Below are 22,373 nucleotides of genomic sequence, written 5' to 3' on the forward strand. Positions count from 1 at the left end.
GGCCCACCTTGAGATTGAGAGAATCGGCACTAATTACATTACGAAACCTTTTGCTTTTAAAGCCTTTTCCTAACTCCGGTCCACATTATAGGATTGGTTTATAATAGCCCAAATCCATTCGTTTAATTCTAGTCAAACTTTGTTTTTAACCTTCCGATCAGGTTTCTTGATAATGTAATATACAAATAGAGTTGCGGAATATATTAAAGAATACAAAAGAATAAAGATTAAAGATAGCTTCAAAAGTTTGACAGTTGAAAGTTGAAACTAGACATTCTAGAATCTAGACTGGATTTGGTTTGACAGAAGTGTTTTTCCTTTTTTTTATTTTTTTTCCCCATCCTAATGCTACAGGAATAACATTTTTAACAGGAAATTTTAGAATTATTGAGTTGGCATGTTTTGATTCTAATCTTACCTACCACTGATACTACATTATTATTATTATTATGAACAAAGAACAAGGCCTTACACATGTGATCATTGACCCATTTTTGAGAAATTCATGACTCAAATTAGGCAACTCCTAAATCAACAAGTATGACTCAATCCAGGACTCTTAGTGTGCATATACGCGCTTCCCAACATTCACGTCTGTGTTTTCAACTTCTTTTTTTTTAAGCCGTGATTGTTAACTTTGGGGTGTGAACAGTGTATATACAGTAACTTTTTCAGCAACTTTTTAGCAACTTTTCAGTCACGGGACCCACAAACCTCGCTTTTCAGCAACTTTTTCATTAAAAATTGATCTCACGATACTATTCACACATGTAAAAATTATTTTGCTACAGTGTTTTTTAGTTTTCAGTTTTCAGCTTTCAGCTGTATCCAAACGAACCCTTACTAACGCACCATGCTTCCAAGGAGCTACGTTAACAATTTGTCACAAATGTAAAATTTATTATGACTCTAAACATATTGTAAGTGTGTGCCGCAATCTATATTATATATATACAAATTGTTTTTTTTTTTTTTTTTTGGCTAGAAAAATATACAAATTGTTAATCCACATAAAATATTTATTTACTATACATAGTAACATATATCAATAAATAAAAGTCAAATATGAAAAATAATAGGAAAGATTGAATTATATATATATATATAATGGTACGGAAAGTATGAACTTTCAAAAAGTGAAATCATTAGTCCTCCACTTTTCTTTTTCTTTTTCTTTTTTTTTTTTTTTTTGAAGATAAAATAATATTGCATTGCAAATAAAAAGAGGATACAAATAGAATCTGCCAAAGCATGTTAATGCTGCATATCAGCTTGTACAATAGGATCTAGAAAAGAAGGGGTAACCCCTTTCCACAAGTGGACAGTCCTATTACAACGGGCAAACTGGGCCAGCTTATGGGCAGCACCATTAAAAGCCCGATTGAAGTGCCTGAAGGAGCAGAAAACAAAGGATTGATGAGCATGAGAAATGTCCTGAATAATATGTCTGTGAGGGATTCCAAAGGCAGATTCATTGATGGCATTGATCACTGAGCGAGCATCACTTTCAAACAAAACCTTGGAGAGTTGTAACTCTTGAGCAAGCAAGATACCTTGCTCCATTGCAAACACCTCCACCAGATCAGCCGTGTAATGGGACTGAAGAGGCTTACAGAAGGCAGCAACGGTTTGGCCTTTGCAGTCCCTGATGATGACTCCAACGCTGGATGACTCTTCAAGATCAGATGAAGACCCATCAACATTGACTTTAAAGACATCGGGTGGAGGAGGAGACCAGCCAGCTTGGTGAGAAGGTCTAGGAGTGAATAAGTCAATATTTACCACGTCATTAAGCTCCTCAATTAAGTTTTTGGCCATCTGCCAAGTCTGAGAGGGAGAAGAGCATTTATCATCATGTGTAACTTTGTTTCTGTTGAACCAAATTGCCCAAGCAGCAGTGAGGAACATCTCCAAATCAGTGGGAGGCTTGTGTGCTAAAATGTATAAGGCCGAATCATGGAATGTCCATTTGTTCCTATGGATCATCTGCGGAAACTCAGACCAGAAATTCCAAACCAGATTAACAAAATCACAATGGAGCAGAGCATGATGGACGGTTTCAAGTTCCTTACCACATATTGGACATTCATTGCTAGTAGTAATGCCTCGAGTGCAAACCTTTTCCTTTGTTGGCAGCCCGTTGACACAGGCCCTCCAAGCAAAGATTTTTACCTTTGCAGGAAGATTGAGGCGCCAGAGGTTCTTCCAAAGAGGCTTGAGTGGGTCCCCCATGGAGCATTCCACATCATCCTTTGCTTCAATCAAGCCATGGGCAACATGGTACGCACTTTTTACAGAAAATTCACCCCGGTTCTTTATTTTCTTGGGTCTACGTTTTCATTTTCAATTCACTGGTTCCTAAAGTCTGGATTGTTGACATGGATTTTTAAATGCCTCTATCAGAGATTTAGAGTATATAAACACACACATGTATATGTATATTTGCTTAATGGTTTTTCTTTCTGACTTTTTAACTTAGGGTGACAAAATGTCATTGAAAATTTGAACAAAATTGTTTCTAAAAACCGATAGATTTGTAACTAAAACATCCAATCTATAATGTGTTTAAGAGGTTATTAAAGAAGGAAATTGATAATATTGTGAATCTACAAAGGATGGAATAAAATGAAAGTGGATAAAGATGTTTTTATTTTCTTAATTTGGATATATATGATTAAAAAAAGTATGAAAAAAAATATACAAATCATCATTTGACTTTATATATATATATATATATATATATATATATAAAGCGGAGACTACTCTAACCATGGCAAAGAAGCCATCATTCATTCCCTTGTCTAAGGTACCTTGCTAAAGAAAATCTTTCATATGTGCCGGACACATGAGATACTGTCTCCCTCTCTGAATTAGGAGACAATACCCCTTTAGTCCAGGTCTTCCAACCACGTGCACCTGAGATCAAACTTAGTCAATCAAACTATGGTGACAATCGGGCTTTAGAGCAAGGATACTAACCCAAGCCATGTGGAGTGGGATCGAAATTGGAAATATAGTTCAATCAATCGTGGGGAAAACGAAAAAGCCTTAAATTGGAAGAAGATCCACGCCCCCCCACCCCAACAAAAAAAAAAAGATCACGAGATGCTTCTTTGAAAAACCTTGTTGGATTAGTTGAGCACCTATCAGCATTTAATGCTCCCAACTACCAAGAAAGGCATGAATTAAATATTATTTGACATAAAGAGGAGACTTGTTGAATATATTATTAGTAATAGCAACGTATTATAACTTATACCATGTTGTGTATGATAGAGTGGATGCGGAAGGGGGAGTATAGAATAGAAACATCGAGAACACGAGGGTTATGTGGTTCAGCTTTGCCGGCCTACATCCACGAAAGAATCCCTTAAGGGCTACATCTTTATTGTGTAAGAGTGTAGTACAATAATCTGTGTTACAATGAGCCATAACATGAGTATATAGGCGACTAAACCCTAGACTACTAGTACAAGTAGGAGTGGGCTTGGGCCTATTACATTGGGCTAATATGTCTAATATATATCTCTAACACCCTCCCTCAAACTTAAGACGGAAGCTCGATGAAGGCTTGAGGTTAGATAAGCATAAGAAGATCACTTGGAGATTCCTTGAAGAAACCACAATGAAGAATGTGCCAATTAACCAATTTCGAAATTTCAAATGAAGAAAAGGAGTCCAAAATTGGAATCTACACGAAAAACTGAGCAAGATAGGCCCTTTCGGAAAATTTAACTTTTGGTCAAAGGTCAACGCAAAAGTCAAAGTCAACAGATCCTTGTCAAAGTCAATGGTCAGTGCTCACGAGTCAGATCCGGGCGGTCCGTGTCGGGTCGATCCGGGTCAACGGTTAGCTAGGTGACGTGGTGCTGACGAGACGACACTGCTAACGTGGCTAGCTGACGTGTCTAGGGTTGACGTGGCTCTTTGCTAACGTCATGGATGACAACATCATAGATTTCAGCGCGTGGGTGCTCCATTAGCACATGAAGGAGAAGCTAGAAACCCAGGTGGCGCGTGGAGGCGCGTGCAAAAGCGGTTGAAAGCCATATTTCTCCCGTAGGCAAATCGGTGTTTGACATGGCCGATAGGACGGCACATGTGGCCAATGGATGAGCTACACATGAGGAAATCGTAGCGGTGCGTAGGAAGGATCCTGAAACGCAAGCAACGTGTGTTGGCGCGTGTGAACTCGATATACGGCTGGACTTCTCGGGTTTTGCAGATCGCCGAGCAATGAGGCCGACATGGCAGCACGTGTGGCTTTGATCTAATTGGGTCTCGAGATTTTTTTGATGGCGTGTGGGGACGTTCCAGAGCTATTAGTGGCGCATGTTGGCACGTGAGCTTGCTGTTGAGGGCCAAGTTTCTGGGTTTTTGCCACGGGAGGTCGTGGAGCACGTCTGTGGTGTTGGTTTCATCAGGTGAAGCAGGGATTTGCACAGATTTGAAGAGTTAAGTCACGGCTTTGCTTGAGTTTGTGGATCTTGGACACAGCTCTGAGCTACGATGGCTACAAGATGCCGTGGAGTCTAGATCCAGCAGAGAAGCATTTGTGACTTCTGATGGTGGTGTGCATGTGATATTCTTCTTTACTTGCTAGAGATGTTTTGTTTGATGCCAAGAACGAAGTTTGGGTCTGATACCATGTTGAATATATTATTAGTAATAGCAACGTATTATAACTTATACCATGTTATGTATGCTAGAGTGGATGCGGAAGGGGAAGTATAGAATAGGAACATCGAGAACAAGAGGGTTACGTGGTTCAGCCTTGTCGACCTACATCCACAGAGGAATCCCTTAAGGGCTACATCTTTATTGTGTAAGAGTGTAGTACAATAACTTGTGTTACAATGAGCCATAACATGAGTATATATATAGACGACTAAACCCTAGACTACTAGTACAAGTAGGAGTAGATTTGAGCCTATTACATTGGGCTAATATGTCTAATATATATCTCTAACAAGACTGATCATTGGCAATTTGGCAGGAGGAGCATTTCAGCCTTTCCCTAGTCAGTTCAACTAACTTCAGATAGGGGGAATTGTTAGTAATCAACTTAGGGTTCTTTAAGGAATAACACCAGTAATTTTAGCTGACATGGGGAAACGAGATGGCAAAGAAGCCATCATTCATTTTACAAACACTGGCCTTTACCCTCCTATAAATTAATACCCCATGGATCCTATCAGGTAAGAGGTTGAATAACCAGTATTCTCTCAACTACATACTACAAAAACTTCACACAAACACACCATTTATGTTATTTGTCCATCTCTAATTTAAGCTTTCCATTAAATAGGGAATAATGGAAATCAAAGGGGACCGTGTAGCAGCCAATCAATGCTTCATAAAATAATTTTGAGTTATAATCAAGTTAGGGTTTTTATTCAACATTCAACGCAGTAATTATAACCAGCACGCATCATTGACATGATGGTCACTTTATAAGTACAAGTTATTGTAGGATTGGGGGGCAAAGACCAAGATTCAAATTTCTAAGAGGGAATTTCAAACACATATATAATTAAATTATATTAGAGTAGGATTTCTATCTCAAATAATGAGAAAAAAAAAAAAAAAAAAAAAAAAAAAACAAACGTAGTTATTATAAGATGCAAAACTATTTATTAAAGATGAGAAAAGATGATTGAACAAAAACATATATAACAATGTAATAGAACACAACACTTACATTAAAATTGTTATTATAAAACTATTATTAAAAATAGTTTGCATGACAATCAAATAGGGTATTTACTTTATGCAACCACAATTTTTAGGATCCAATTTTCATTATATAGCGTATAACATTTTTTTTGGGTACATTTTATCTATTGGAGGGTAAAAACTAAATAGACATTTGAGAAAAATTCATTAATTCAGCCCAATTTAAACAAAATGCATATAAGAGGGGAAAAATGGAACCTGGATCTCATTTCACCATTTTATTGTCTTAAAAATAAAAAGTAAATTACTTTTCAGATCTTAAATTTTAGATATATTTTATTTAAATCTTAAACTTTTAAAATATTTTATTTAAGCTTCAATGTTTTTTAAAATGTTAATTTAAACCTTTAAATATCAATTTGTAAAAGTATCAACGTTGCCCGACGTTTTAGAATTGCTTAAGGGGCAGAATTTGTAAACAAATGCAACGAATGATGAGGCGAAGTACTCACATATCAATCAAATTGCTCCTTGACCTAATGAAAGGAGCAAAGATATACTCTCATTTAATTACAACTTACAAGAAGATAGAACAATAAATAATATTAGTACCACACGTACTATAAATGCTACATACACAAACTATTTTATAATGGTAAGGGCTCAATTTCACTTCTAAGCCCAAAAGATAGTAGGATCTAAGCCCAAAGAGCCCAATACAATGAATTTGTAGAGAGTGGTTTAGAAAAGTAGGCTTTAATGAGTTGAATAACAATTATAGTGGATTTAAATGACAAGAAAACAAAGATAAATTGGTTTTATCCAAAGAAAATTGTCCTCAGCACAGTCCGAGGAAATTAGTTCTAATATATATTTCTTTTGAATTTGATTACAAGTTCAATTCTTGTTGCTACAATGTTTTTCTCTCAATTCTCTGATCCCTCTCATTCAAGAGCTTCTTTCTCTCTTATACTCTCCCATTCCTTCCATCTCCACCTCAAGTTGCTGGCTTTGATCCTTATCCCATCAGCACCTTCTTGAAGTCTCTAGGAGTAGCTGTAAGACTGAAAATCACTGTTCAGGTATCATTTCTACATTAATGTGGCCAAAGAGATAACTACAAAGCATTTAATACGGTGGTAGCAATCTTTCCTCAAATATTTCTTATCTTTCTCATGTCTCGTTACTTCCTGATACTTATTCTTAACAGTAGAATTGCCCGAAACGTTACTCTTAATGGCATGTCAACCCTTCTGACCTCTACACCGTTACAGCTGAGGAGGAATTTGTCCTTGGACCACCTTCCTGAACTCTTATGACTAGTCACTTTCCACTATTTACTAGCCCACACTTCTACATCAACGTTCCATTGTCCTCGAACAGGGCTAATGGCCCAATATATATTTCTGGGCCTATCTTCCCTACAATAACATTTTCACAAATTATTGATGTGGTAAATTATTACTGGTTATCATCTAGGCCTATTACTAATATTACATTTTTACTTACCAATAACTATTTATTACATGAGTAGTTTTGAACATTTTCCTATTTTTATACTTACTTTTTTCTTGAAAAACTATAATTGATTATATAATACTTCACATGAACCCAATTTTTTTTTTTTTTTAACAACTCACAATCCATCATGTATGACAGTTTTGACAATGTATACGAAAGTATGTGATAATAAGATAATGGAAAAAAGTTAACTGATACTTTAACGGCATTTTTTAGTGAACTAATTTAAGATAGTTTTTATAGAAAAAAATAAAGCAATTAAATATTTTGATAATTTTTTTTATTTTTTATAAAAGTAGTATAAAAAAATTTTAAAATAATTTATTAACCATTAGGTCCATTACATGATCTCAGTCGTTAACTATTGCAAAAGAGAACGACAGTTAAATGGCAATAGGATTATTGCAACAGAGAATGACTGTGAAAACCTAAAAGGAAAGGACACATGAGACTGTTTTAAACAGTTAAAGCCACGCAAGGTGCTCCGCTAGTACTACTTTAAACTTTACCATATTTATTATTAGTGCTTTTGGACCTTCCTCTGGGACTTGGTCGGCCGTTTCCCAATAATCAAAGTAAACACTAATTTGTCCCCTCTGCCCTCCCTAGTCTCTATGCCTTTAGCCCCAACCACCTCGTCCATGACTCCATACGCAACAAAATAAGCAAAAACAACGGCACCAACAAACGCATCAAAAGAAAAAGATAAAGAATAAAGAGCAAAAAAAAAACCCAACAAACATATAAACATTACGTTCGAGTCCTTTGTTTCCTTTCCTTTCCTTTCCTTTTCCAGTCTCACTCTTTCTTTTTCCTCTGCGCATTTACTTTTCTTTCAAACAAATGGAACACTAAAACACAGTAGTAGTGGGAGAGATTAAGTGTGGGAGTGATGAGAGAGTGAAGAAGAAGAAGAAGCAGTGAGTGAGTTAGAAAAGAGAAAGAAGAAATGGAGGGATCAGCAGAGGAAGAGTTGGAGAGGAGGAGCAAGTTCCTCAGCAGTTTGATACAGAAGAAGAAAGCGATAGAGCAAGAAGATCAGCATGACTATCTCAACGTTCGCGTTAGAGCCTCTGACATGCCACTTGCTTTGCAAAACCGTGCCTTTCGTTGCGCACGTGACCACCTCGACTCCATGCCTTCCAAGCTCGACAGTAAACGCCTTGCTCTCGCGCTTAAGAAGGTCAAAATTTTGGTTATTCTTTTTCTTTTATTCTTCTTGGTTTTGCTTTTATTTTTTTTTTTTTTTTGCCCTTTTTTTTTTAAGATCTTTGAGTTGGGTTTGTTTGGATACTTGTTTATTGGAGTGATCGGAGTAATGGGTAGTGAATCAAATTTAGTGTGGTGCATTTGGTCCTCCTTGGTCTTTGCTAGTCTTGGACTCGAGCTGAATGTGTTTGCCTTTTCTTTTTTCTATTTTTTCTTTCTGGGTTCTGCTTTTTGTTTTGTACTTATAGGATAATTTAATTTTGATTGTTAATTGGTGCGTTTTAGAGCAAAGGGTATTGAATAGATATAGTATAGAGGTGGTCCAATGAATTATTTGTCTTGGTTTGAGCTGAAAAGGGTATTTTCTTTTATTCGTTTTGGTTCTGTTTTTTCTGGTGTTTATATGTGGTCTAATAGGGTTACTGGATTTATATTTGTTTTTTATTTTTATATTTTGCCTGTTTGGACTAGGCAGATTGAATGAATCTATGTGAAGGTGTAATTGCTTAGTAGCTTTAGAGTGTTTCTGTTTCTGTCTTTCCTGGTGATGATCTTTATCTTGTCAGTCTGTTTATCTGGATTGTTATTTTAAATATTTTTAGTGAGGATCTCAAATAACTTTGTGTAGTGATGGTCCAAATGGTCAGTTGTGTTAGCTTGAGCTTAAAATCTTCTCTCTGACTCTCTTTAAATTCTTTTCTGGTCATTATATTGAGAATAAACTTAATTGATTTTTCCTTTATTTGAAATCACTAGAATTGAAGTGTTCCAAATGTTTGGTACCGTCAAATTGAGCTGGTGGCTTTTTCAATTGCAATCTTCACTCTGAGATTCCAAATTTTAATTTACTGTAATTTGTATGTATTAAGTGAAGTAACTTACACTTGGTCCAACTGTTTAGTTGGATTAAGCTGAAAATATATAAGAATTCTCTCACACTCTAATGCTTTTTTATTTTGTCTTGAATAAATTTATTTGGTATCACCATTTAAATTTAGACAAGCGCAGTAATTGAGCAACTTGTATACCGATCCAATTGCTTGGTTATTTCAGATTAAGCTACAAAACACATACACACTCACGCACACATGCAGTTTTCTACTATAACCTTTCTTGTTATGAACTTCATTTGTTAGTTTGAGATCAAATGCTTTATTTGGATGACTACATTTCAAATTCAGAGTAAACCACAATACAAGTGGTCCCTTAGGTTCATTGTGTCGGCTTAAACTGAATTTAATCCTAATTCATCAAGAGGGTGTATATTGAGTTGGGTTTCTTACTTGGAGTCTAGTTCTATATTGTATGGTTTTTGGATGGAGAATACAAATGCATGAAAATACAGATATCATGACATGGTTTTTAAGTTAGCTATTGACCTGGTTGGTTCCAAGTTGGTCGTGTTTGAGAGCATAAGCTTGATCCAGCCTCTTAAATTCTAATCTTTTTTCTTTTTCTTTTTCTTTTTGAGAAAATTCTTATATGTAACTAATTAGGCTGTATTGGTTACCCGAAAATGAACTGTCTGGCAAAATGTTCTGTTTGCTTCTAATTTAGACATTCTGTATAAGATGGTCAACATTATAGTTTTGTTTATGTCAAAAAGGCAATCGAATTTGTTCATGTCAAGAAGGGAACAAGAGAGAGGGGATGTGCTGCCATAGATGGCAAAAGAGAAGTTATAAAGGTGCTTTCTTTTTATAAAGATAGTCATAGCTAAGGTTTAGTGCATAAGAGTCAAAGCAAAAATATGAAAAAGAAGCATCAAGGCTTGGTTTGAGTATCTTAATATAGTGGTATCAATTTAGCATTACAATACATGGTTCTAGTTCGTAGTGCTGAAAGAGAAGATTACTGACGCAGTGATGCTGGCATGTAGTTAGGCCTTGTGCTAGTAAAATTTTCTAAAGTTGTAATTAGATCATGATGTGAGAGGCAATCCTAATCATTTGTGAAGCCAACATGATATTCACAAATAAGAGGAGGAGATCTAAGGTTGGGTTCACAAATGAGGGGACTAAGGTTACTTCTTTTATTTGAGAAAAAAATATTCACTACTAGATTAAGAATAGATCCTACATGATAGAAAATTCTAATTCTAGAGAGGTGTTTCTCTTTTTGCAAATAGTAAGATGGAGGGATAAAACTGTGGAAACAAACCCCAAAGAGGCGGTAGAATGTCATCCAGCCATTAGGCCGCTGGCCCTAATTTTAAGGATATGTAATGTTTTGATTTATACCATTTCAGTATGTTTTTCTGTCTTCTAATGGTGAGACTCCAAGATTTTTCTCATCTTTTTTTTTTCTTCTTCAAATTTCAGCCACATCCAGACATTATTTTTACGCCATTAACCCTTAAGAATCATATCCTATAAAACCATAACCATCAATTTTCATAAGAAATCTTCAAAAATATCAAAACTGCCATTATCAGTATTATTCATGGATACTCTCCACAGCCCCCTGCATACCACCTTTTTGGTTCTCAGTTTTCTTTTCTTTTCTTTTCTTATTTTTGGACCTGAAACCCTCCATTATCCTTAAACTAGTCTTCTTGGTTATATTTAGCTACTGTTTTTTATTCCTATATTGATTGTAGCAGAATGTTAATCCTTGAATTAAAGGTCCATCCTCCAACAGATTTGCCACTTACGATTGTGTTGGCTTGGACTTGCCATTATTCTGCCTCTAGATTGAGATTCATGAAAAATTATAGCCTCTAGCAATTCTTTCAATATAATTCTTTTCTTCTGGTTTTCTTATTCTCTGTGGTTTCTTTTCCATTCTTCTTGTCAATATATGTTTCTTCTTCTTCTTCTTTTTTTTGGTTGGGAAAATATGTTATTGAATGCAACCATTTTCTTCCTCACGCTATCAAATCCCTTTGTCAGATTTTTTTCTATTGAAGTTTTTCTGCTACAATCACATTCCTGTTCCTTTCTCTCTCCCCCTCTTTCCTCACGTTCATCGTAAAAGTCATCATTACATTTTCTATATTTACTTGTCAAGTGTTAAATTGCCATTTTTTTGTCAATTTTATTTTTAGGTGAAGATTGAATTCAAACAAGATGTGTGGTGAGACACAAAATTGCCAAAAATTCAAGTATAGTCAACCAGTTGGTTGTCATAGTGCATCACTAGTGCTTGGCTCATGAATGGTAAAGGTTGCATCATCTAGAGTTTGTGAAATCAAAAACAGTTTTGAAATGAGAAACACAATTTCAGCTAATTGATAGTTTCTAGGTTTAAACTTCTTTTGCATTTATATAATGATATCTACTAAAACAATCAACTGTATGAAATACACTAACAATTTTTACCTTTTTTTTTCCCCTTTTTTTAATAATCTGTCTTGCTGTGCATGAACATTAAATAGCTGAAATTATTAGGCTTGGTGATATTAGAGTATAATATAATACATATACAACAAGCTAACCTTAACATGGATCCTAGCTTAGTAGGTAATTGAGACTTATGGTACAAGTAGCAATTATAAGAACCTTGTAATTCACCTTATCAAAAAAAAAAAAAAATGATAACTTTTTGATTCGTAAAAATTGTAATTTTAAGTGATCTGCCATCAAGCTAATTGGTTGATGATTTTACATTTTTTTTTTTCGTAGAAGGGTGATCTGTATTTATAAATAAATAAAAATAATAAATAAATAAAAAAAAGGGTTTCATAGATGATGTTTGAGCTTCCTTTTCTTTTTTATGGTACTGCTTTTCAAGATGACCTTAATTGGAGAAGCAAGAGCATTTGATGTCTTGATTTAAAAGAGATAGGCTGTCTGATATGCATATGGAACTGGTCTTCAATTGTGTTTTAATCCTTGCTATATAAAGCCATTGGAATGACAAGGGCATTGCAAACAACACTTGATATTAGCCCAAACATTGAGAAAGCTAGATTGCAATCAAATTAATTTTATGAGTCTGACCTATCATCATGGAATACATGGAGATAATAATGATGATTGGTATATGATCATAGAACCAAACATTGATATTTCTGGTGATGTGAGCGGAACAAGATTTGATTTTAAACCTCTATGCAGCAGCTTCTATGGCAGAGTGGTGTTGAAAAGAAGGAATAGAGAGAGAGAGAGAGAGAGTTCTCTAATCTAGACCCAATACTTTGATTCACTTCCTTGAATGTGCTTTTTGTGAATATATGAAATTTCATGGATTCATTATGGCCACTGGAAAATTGCTGCCAGTTCTCCCTATTTTTCCAGAAAAGTTCTAAGACCATTTACTGTTAAGGCTTCATATTGCCTTTTTTCTTCTTTTAATTTTATTATGCAGAAAGCTTCTGATTAAGTTTTTTTACGTGACAGGAATTTGATTCATCATATGGGCCAGCTTGGCACTGCATTGTGGGAACTAGCTTTGGCTCATATGTCACACACTCCATAGGGGGCTTCTTGTATTTTTCAATTGACAAGGTTTACATCCTTCTATTCAAGACTGCTGTTGAGCCTTTAGAACAGTCTTAACAATTGAGTTGTATCCACTGTGTTTTATGAAATTAAATATTTCCACGCTCAACTTGAATGTAAAATTATAGACTGCGATATACAGAAACATTTTCTATTCTGTGTTGTATTTTTTTCGTTCTATATTGGTGACTCTCCTTATACTAAGTGCATAAATGGTGCTAGTTTCTTATGATAAGCTGCACAATATTCCTATAGGTTATAGTCAATTTTGCTACATACTTTCATTCTGTAAAACATTATGCCTCACTTTTCAGATTGAGTAATTTAATTTGCGTTTCCATAAAGCTTGGACACAACTCTCTTAGTGATTGGTTACGTGTGTGTGTGTGTTAATTTCAACTTATATTTGGTGCAACTTTTGGTCGATGTCTCACCAACAAATATCTTTTTATTGGCCAAGCATTTCATCAAATATGCGGTGTTATATAGTCAGATACTCCTCAGACCCGTCAAGCTTGTGAAATATTTGATATTAATTGAAGATTAAGAAGCATCCCATCTATATATTATTCAAAAATTTAGTTGTTACTTTTTTAGAATATACTTAATACATGAATTCATAGACTCGGTAGTGAGATAAGATGCAATTTAATAGTAGACTTGAAAAATATTAATCTAATAAAAAGTTACTGAGCAGTATATCTTTGTTATGCTAGATGTGATTTGAATCTAACATGCCCTTAATCATACTTAACTACATGCTAATATTTCAAAATTTGGATTACATGTTACATTTAGTTTGTCACCATGGTAAATTCGTTCTTGAATTCAACTTTAGCAAATATTCATTTGCTTGCTAGGAAAGAAGACTCCGTCTGAAAATTCTACATACCGACTCAAAAGTCACAACTTGCACATGTGGCTTATATCATCCTAGTCTTGAAACTCTTAACTACTAAGTTTGTTGTAGTCTTTCTTATCCTTCAACCTCAAACTCTCTCCTTCTCTCTCTGCCAAGTAAAATAAAAGTTCCTTCCTTCTTCCTTTCAATTCTGATTCTGTTGCTTCCTGCAGCTTATATAACTCCTTTAAATCATTCTTATTTGAATTTCTATTGTCAATTCTCAAACCCACGGACATGGAAATTTCACATGTTGTGGAGGACAACAGAAATGAAAACATGCAGAATTCACAAACTCTACTTTCATCCAAATCCTGTGTAAGTTCCCAAAACGAGTATACACAGGAAGTAGAACCAGGGCCACCCCATGAGTCTTTGTTCCTTGTTTTGGCTTACCTTCCTTTGTTTGAGCTTCTTGCCATGAGTGAAGTTTGTATGTCATTAAGAGATGCAGTGCACAATGATGTACTGCTATGGCTGAATATCATTGTTGAAAGGCCTTTAAGTTTAAGGTTGTCTGATGAGATTCTGATGAAGATCACTTCAAAAGCGAGTGGTAGGCTGAAAACTTTGGTTCTGATAAACTGTGAGAAGATTACAGATGATGGGCTTCAGCTAGTCGTAAGGAAGAACGCCCATATCAACAAGGTATGAAAACCAAAAAATTGATGTCTGATGTTTCTTTATGTTCCATCTTCAATTAATTTTGCAGTTTCAATTTTAGTTTTGGTGCTTTAATTGGATGAAGTAGTTCATATTTGGGACAGTTGATAGCCATGAATAATTTGAATTGGATTGTTAAGAGATGGCAATGGATAAGATTTGCCTGGTGGTGGGCAACTGGGGATTTCCTCTATCATAAAAGTCTTTCTAGTCTCCTCTTTCATGATACGATTGGCTCACTTGGGTACTAAATTGAGTTGTAGAGCAATATAATATATGTATGTGCTATGTATATGTTTATGGTGCGGTTCAACTCAGTTATCAATCTGGATACAAAAGTGAGCTGATCCTGCACCAGCACAACTTATTAAAAACAGTACTTCCACAGGGAAGAATAAAAAGGCACTGTGATATGCTTTTGCCATTTAGGCTATGCTTTGGCCTCTACAGCTGCCTGGACAGAGCCTTGTTCAATTGCTCCGAACAATAAACTAGATTCAATTCATAAATCAATGGAATGGGGATTTATTTGGACACAGCCCTCTGTGCACATAGTTTATGCTGCATTTTTTTTTTTTAGATGAATTAGTTTATGCTATACTTGATTCCTACATTTCTGCTTATAACATCATTTGATTTACTGTATCAAGATTTTACCCCCAAAAAAAAAAAAAAAAAACTTTTTGTGATCAAAATTACTTTAATTGATAAATGTACCAGAATTGCAAAAGCTCTCAACCATAACATCGTTTGATTTATTATGTCAGTTTATAAGCATTCTGCCATCTTATAATGAAATTGATGCTACTTTTAGCATTTTTCACTGAAAATATGCATCCCATCAATGAATGCTTTCGGGGGAAAAGTGCCTTTAGATTAGATTTCCCAAATAAATAGAGAGAAAAATGGGGGGAAAAATACATGCCATATCGAAACACCCTTTAACTAGTGTGATTTGGCAGGCAGAACAGAACATTTAGATCATGGTTGTTTTGCAACAATTTAGTTTTCTTACTCATTCTTTGACGACAGTCATGTAACAAATGTATATTAGCAGACAGTTTTTAACTGCATTATTGTTTTTGGCATATGGATTCAGCTCTTCCTACCAGAATGCACTGGCTTAACCCCTGAGGGAGTCATTAGAGCTGTAAAGACATTATCCGAAAATCATCACAGTTTAAAAAGTCTAAGGATACATGGCATCTACAACATAAAGAAAGATCACCTCGACACAATTCGCTCGTATTTCCAAATGAAACTGCCTCAGCAGGAGCATCAAAGGCAGCAACCTATCCTATTTCATCATAGGAATTCCCCAGAGTTTAGAAATGAAGAAAGTAACCCTATGATCGGCATTGACGTGGATATCTGCTCAAAGTGCAACAATGTAAGTATGGTTTATGACTGTCCACGAGAGACCTGCAAGAAAAAGAGTTGCAAGGCATGCAACCTTTGCATTCCGAGGTGTGAAGAGTGTGGTGAATGCATCATAGAATCTGAAGAACTGGAAGCCACTGCGTGTGGTGACAACTTGTGCTCAAACTGCTGGTTGCAGCTTCCTAAATGTAATTTCTGTAACCAGCCATATTGCAAGCTACACATCAATCACCAACACAGGCTTTCCAGCTCTAATGGTTTCGTTTGTGATGCTTGTCATGTGAAATTTGTTGCGATGTTGGGTGCTTGCTACTGCTAATGTCGAATATTGACATGCACACTCTAGTTCTAGAATGTCATAATCAACCTCAAATCTTATTTCTCATATTAGTTCATCACTCGTATATATGCACATCTTAATGAGAATTGAAGATGCATCTCACGTAACTCTTGCTTTAATGTTACTCCACTTATTAACTTCTTATTAGATTAAAAGTTTAAAATTTTCACCAATAGATTACGTGTTTTCTATATTCTTAACATGCATGTCAAAATTTCGTATCAATTAGATGTTACTTTTTTATCAATAAACTTGTTGTATATAATTTACGATTACAAATATATATATATATATATATATATATATCAAATGAGATAGTTATTGATTTTTGATAATCTTGATATTTTGCAAACATGTAGGATATATTAAGAATCTAATCCAACAATGGAATCGTGTGTGCATGTATATATGTAATAGAAAATTATTTTATGGTGCAACAATAACAAATATAATACCATGTGTAATTTGAACCACCATCATTTTACATGATGTTTGGCAAGAGTTGAGTGGTTTGAACAGTAGTGATTCAACAAATGTGTTGTACCCACAACAATTGCCTCATTAAGGCCCCGGTAGTACACACATCAACACCAGGTGTTAGCTTATTCATTCTCTAAGAGAGAGTAGATGCGAAGGTGCGGATCGAATTCCAACCACAAGGCCTTCCATTAGTCTTTTCTCTCTCCCCTTTTTGTCTATTTTAGCATAAGATTCTACTTTTTTTATTTTACACAATCACTTTTAAAAAACACTCACATAAGATTATCTATTCTACATTCTATTTTAATTACATGATATTATCTTCAGAGAGATAGAATATGGTGAGAGCAAGACTTAAGAGAAAAAAAAATTAAATAATGAAATACAAAGTTACAATAACCATGTATATTTAATTTTTCTCTAGGTAGATATCTCTTCGATCTAGAGTTTGTTCCAATAGCCAACCATGAGACATAAGTTCCAAGTCCACGTCAACAACGCCTTGAAAACACTCATTGGAGAGAGGACCCATGAATGAGATCTTACTTTCCTTTAAAAATAAAATAAATAAATAAATAAGAAAAGCCTTGAGACGGAAGATTCTATCTGGAAATGGAAGTTGTCTCCCCCCAATTGGATTGCCACTTGAGTCTAGAGCTAATTGGTTCTCCTTGAAATGCGTTAAGGCACAACAATTAACATATCTATAATATATATACATATATTGTGTGAGAATGAGAAGCCAAGGACAGGGATGAATGAGAGGAGGTAAATGCCAGAATAATACACCTCGGAAAGTAATGTCAACGAATCCTCAGGACAAATATGACAACTCAACCACAGGCCCAAGGAGACTAGAATACCCGAGGACCCTGGGGATACTGACACGTCCTCGGAAGGGCTAAAGCCCAACTACAAAGACCATCGGGCGTGAACCAAGGAAAAAAAGGAAAGTTTGTCATCAAGCTAGAAAAGGAAGAGTGTAGATAATGCATCCATCACCTCTGCATTCAATGCTTTGTACTCATTTAGCTGGTCACATTAATGAAGGAATGACTCTTGAACAGTGTCATCACAACTCACAGTCTAATAGAGAAACCTTATAGTAAGACCCTAATGAGACAAGTATCAAGGAAAATGAACCCTAGCCCTTCAAGTGGAAGGCCAAGATACAACTTGGACGACTATATAAGATAGAGAGATCCCGATTAAGAAGGGGATGAAAAATCTAAGGAGAAAAGAAAGAAAGTAATACCATTGTAATCCAAGAACAAGTGTAAACCTACCTCGGACCATTCCTGAGGAACATAGCTTAATCAATCCAAGACTAGTATTATTCAATTTCCTCGTCTGAAGTATATTCCAAACACTTATTCTCTTATCACAAGATCAATTCATTCTAACAGAGGTAACCAAGGTTGACTAACACCCCATATCTATAAATTAATTGTGTGAGGTTAAAAGTTAACTTTCTAAGTTTTTGCCCACCACACACACACACACACACACATATATATATATATATATTAAAAGTCAAAACTAAGAGAAACTCAAATTATAATCTAAATTTAATTTCAATTGAAGTCCAATTGTGAGCCATGTGTCCCATTTAATTTTTAATTTTTGTGCCAAATGAATTATTAAGAGTAAAAATCGAAAAGTTCAAATCCAATTAGATTCTAATTTGGATTTCAATTGGAGTCCAATTTTTTTAATTTTTGTGGTAAGTAAATTACTGGGTGTAAAAATCAAAGAGTCTAAATTCAATTAAATTCAAAAGAGCACGCGCGCGCGCACACACACACATAATGGGTGGTACACCATGCCTTGCTCCAAGGGCTTATAAGGCATGCGTGGGGCGCTTCTCTAACCGATGTGGGACTAAGGGTGTCAAGCCTCAAGAAGGTGAAAATCCCAAAGACCACACTCGGGGACGAGGACAAATCCTTGCGGGCTTGGCTCCCCAAAGAGGACAATGAGCCGAGTGTGCGGGGAAAAAACCCCCACAACACTAATCAAGAGACATGACTTAAACCATAATATTTTACAATCAGAAGCTCTGATACGTTCCCAAAAATCCTTATTCTTAACCAACTCTTCATTAGGATCATCTTTCTTTGTATAATTTTTTTTTTTTTTTTTTGTAAGAATACTTCAATTTCCAAGCTAAAATATTATTATATTGAAACTTCTCAATATAACACATGCATTATAAAACCGTTTGTCTTAGAAGTTATATATATATGGTATCAAATTTCAAATATCAAAAAACAAAAAAATTTTAAGAGTTGCACAAGAGGAATGGATAATTTTGAAATGAAGAGACTTTTGGCAACAGTGACATTGTTTATTATAGTTGTAGGTGTTGCAATGAAAGCCAATGATCTTCTCTATCCCTCTGTTCCTCCCCTTTCACCTCACAATATGGCTGTGGCTTCACATATTGATATGGAGAAGTTTACAGATAAAGAAGAGTGCATCAAATATTGTGATGAATCTTGCGCAGACCTTTGATATCAACAAAGAACATGTACTTTGTGTGACCGTGCATGTGTATCGCAGTACTTTGCGAGGATCGGAATTTTCAAGAATGGCGTGCCAAAGATCGTGAAAATTATCAAAGAAAAGCAAAAAAAGGACTTGGTTTACGCAATTATTTGGGATAATAACGGCCATTTATTGGTTTTATTGGCTATAATTTGGTGAAATTATTTAGAACTAAACCTTTTGCTCACGTAAAGGTGGGTCTTATTATAGAATGATTTTTATTTATGTTATATCATTAAAATAAAACTTTGATTTTAAATAAAAGTTAATTATTATTGTATACAACTAATTACATACAATCGTATACACAGCTTATGAAATCATGTTTTCAAAACACGAATTTACCGATATAACTAAAATCATGTTTTCAAAACTTGATTTTAACTTGTGTGTACTTACACAATGTGTGTGATAACCATTACACTTAATAAAATTGCTCATTAAGATTCAAAATTCTAATTTTGTCCCCTACATGTTTCATAATGGCATGTAACCAATTGAAAAAACCATATTTTGACCCCAAACAACCAATAAGCATATCAATTGATCAAATTTTGACTTATTCCAAACAAGTAGCGCACATAAGTATTTTAACTGCAGCTATCTAAAAGCAATAACAATCAAACAGTAAAGGCACACAAATTTGGTAAGGAAGTGGAAAACCATTGAAGCACTTGTTCAAAGAAAAAATCATTGTGGATGATTTAAACACATTGAAAATCCACTATAGAAGACATAATATTACAATAACCTATACTTGCAAAACTTTTGCAATCTTAGACTCTCTATGTAACCTCAGCAAATGGCTCGCTTGCCTTTCCATTGCAATGGCCCCAAAACTCTGAAATTCTTTTACATGCACTTTCTCCACAAACTAACATCATTCACAACAACCATAACTCTAATGCCTCAAGGAACTCTCTAGAGGATTCTACTAATAAACTCACCAATAGAGGTCCAGGTTTTTCTATGTTCTAGATGAACAACATCTATGATGATGCACAAAAATCGTTAGTGAGCTGATTGTCCACGAGTGCTCCAATGGGGTACTTGAGGGACAAGAAAACCAAGAACCAACAGAGAGCACAGGTGGGGTACGGACCAAAGACCCTCTAAAGGTAAAATCAGTGAAAGAATAATCACCAAGAACTCAGTAGTATGAGAGTTAGGTATTTTTTGCATACCTTACGCAAGAGGAGGTTAGGTGCTTATATAGTGGTGTAGGACCGACCGAGATCCCATGGATATTGGATTTTTCCTTGTATGGAGGATACGAAGTTTAATGTCTTGAGATTTAGGGGTTTCCTTCCCATATTAGGAGGATATAAGCATGTAGAAGGGTTTTTGAACGTGTTGTGCAAGTTATTGCCAAGTAGGGATTTATGAGTGGTGCACACGTAAAGGTTTGTGGGACCCATGGATCAATCGTCGAGGGTAGGGGCATCAGTTCCTCGGGCTTACATCTTTGTCCGTCGAGTTCATCTGCCTTCTATGCGAGGTTTCTCAATATTCGTCAATATGGTCCCACTTCCATCCATTGACCTGGTCCCATGTTCATCCGTCGGCTCAAGCTAATATTCTCGCTCATCGCCTGCTCAAGTAGTTGCTAATAGCACCTTTAGAGACACTAGGTGGCTACATCATCGGGGCCCATCCTTCTAAACCGACAGATCTTAAACCCTATGGGCCCATTGGAGGGAGGTACAGCCCTAAGGGCAACAAGTTTCAAAGACATATGGTCAAACAAAAATACCCTTATTAATCTATGGTATGTAAAACTCAAAAATAATCTCATGATTAAGGACCATGGAGAGGAACTTCCAAAGAGAAATTTGGAAAAATGCCTCACAAGGAGAAACATTTTGGGGAGAGAAATTTAGAACTATTCAGGTTTAAGAATGTTTGTTCTCAATGTAATCTTGATATGGTATTAGTAACCTCTCTTCTCTCAATTAGTGTCGCATTGTTGATTCTATATAGGGAAATCATTAGGTTATGTCGTCAAGCCCTCAAAGTCGAATTACTTTTTATCACAATTTCACTCAAGCAAACTTAGAAGGACAACATTGTTGTACCAATCTCAAATGGTCATTTCTCACTAATTTCAAATCAAAATTAGGTTAAATTGGTGTTCATTATAAATCAACGGATCTATACTTTCCAATGAAACAAGTTTCACTCAAAAAGACAGTCTAGTATAAAAAGAAATTAGTAAAAGATCATCATCATACTTAAATAGATGATAACATCGTCATCTTTGAGCAGCATTTATACTTTCCAATGAAAAAAGTTTCACTGAAAAAGTTTTTTTTTTTTTTTTTTTGGTGCAAAAAGATATTCTAGTGTAAAAGATATGAGTAAAAGATCAGCAACTCATCATACTTAAGCAGATGATAATCTCATCATCTTTAAGCGGCTTCTAAACTCAACTCTAACACATTTCTATTTATACAACCTAAATTTAATGTGTTTTGAAACTAGGATTTTCCAACACATCTATGATCCCTAAGAACCCCCTTTTCATCAATTCTAAGACAAAACATCACAACACAATGACTAAATGAAATACAAAGTAACCCCATAAACCACAAATAAAACTTAGAACTACTTTCTATTACACAAGACCTAAAACCCATCTTCTTGTTAAAGGTTGTTAGTGGTGGGACAAAAAAATGATTTTAGTGATAAGTTCAAATTAGAATCAATAAAAACTAACTACCTATAATTTGTTGTGAAAACGTTGTGGACATAGCACTTCTCACTAAAAAAAATTCATATAAACAGACATTAAACTTTAAGTACAAAACAAACTCCTATAAAAATTAATTAATTAAAAATTTAATAATAATAAAAAATAAAAAAACACCAAACCTTTAAACACAATTCCAAACATACAAAACATTTCCAAACCCTTTTTCTATTAGGAAAATAGGGTTTAAACAAGAAGAAGAATAAAAAATATTGGTTTTGAGGAATGTTGAATCGTTGCCTTTAAAACAATAATTGTCCTTAATCAAAATAGAGTTTGTTATCAGGTTCCAAGCAAATTATCCCAATGATAAAATAGAAGTCTAAATTAATGTTATGAATACCATTTCGAAACCTGTTTTGGTTTGTCTATTGGAATGAAATAATTCAATACCGACCTATTTCGACATACCGTTTTAGACTATTTCAAATTACCGCATATATATAAATATATAAAAAAATATAA

The 22,373-nt window shown here is 34.9% G+C and overlaps 3 protein-coding genes across 3 annotated transcripts; 2 read left to right on the forward strand and 1 right to left on the reverse strand.

The window, feature by feature from the left end:
- Positions 1-1,254: 1,254 nt before the first annotated feature.
- On the reverse strand, positions 1,255-2,232 carry LOC126719474 (uncharacterized). The gene has a single exon (XM_050422021.1). It carries the CDS (start codon positions 2,230-2,232, stop codon positions 1,255-1,257), a length of 978 nt encoding a protein of 325 aa, XP_050277978.1.
- Positions 2,233-7,870: 5,638 nt separating this feature from the next.
- Positions 7,871-13,114, forward strand: LOC126717681 (dynein light chain 1, cytoplasmic). Its single transcript, XM_050419519.1, has 2 exons — positions 7,871-8,380; positions 12,747-13,114. The coding sequence occupies exons 1-2, from the start codon at positions 8,147-8,149 to the stop codon at positions 12,903-12,905; spliced, it is 393 nt and encodes a 130-aa protein (XP_050275476.1). The 5' UTR covers positions 7,871-8,146; the 3' UTR covers positions 12,906-13,114.
- A 672-nt stretch (positions 13,115-13,786) lies between these two features.
- Positions 13,787-16,251, forward strand: LOC126717680 (F-box protein SKIP28). The gene is made up of 2 exons (XM_050419518.1): positions 13,787-14,397; positions 15,512-16,251. Exons 1-2 carry the CDS (start codon positions 13,987-13,989, stop codon positions 16,109-16,111), a joined length of 1,011 nt encoding a protein of 336 aa, XP_050275475.1. The 5' UTR covers positions 13,787-13,986; the 3' UTR covers positions 16,112-16,251.
- The last annotated feature ends 6,122 nt before the right edge of the window (positions 16,252-22,373 follow it).

The sequence above is a fragment of the Quercus robur genome, chromosome 3, assembly GCF_932294415.1.
Source record: "Quercus robur chromosome 3, dhQueRobu3.1, whole genome shotgun sequence".
Taxonomy (NCBI): Eukaryota; Viridiplantae; Streptophyta; class Magnoliopsida; order Fagales; family Fagaceae; genus Quercus; species Quercus robur.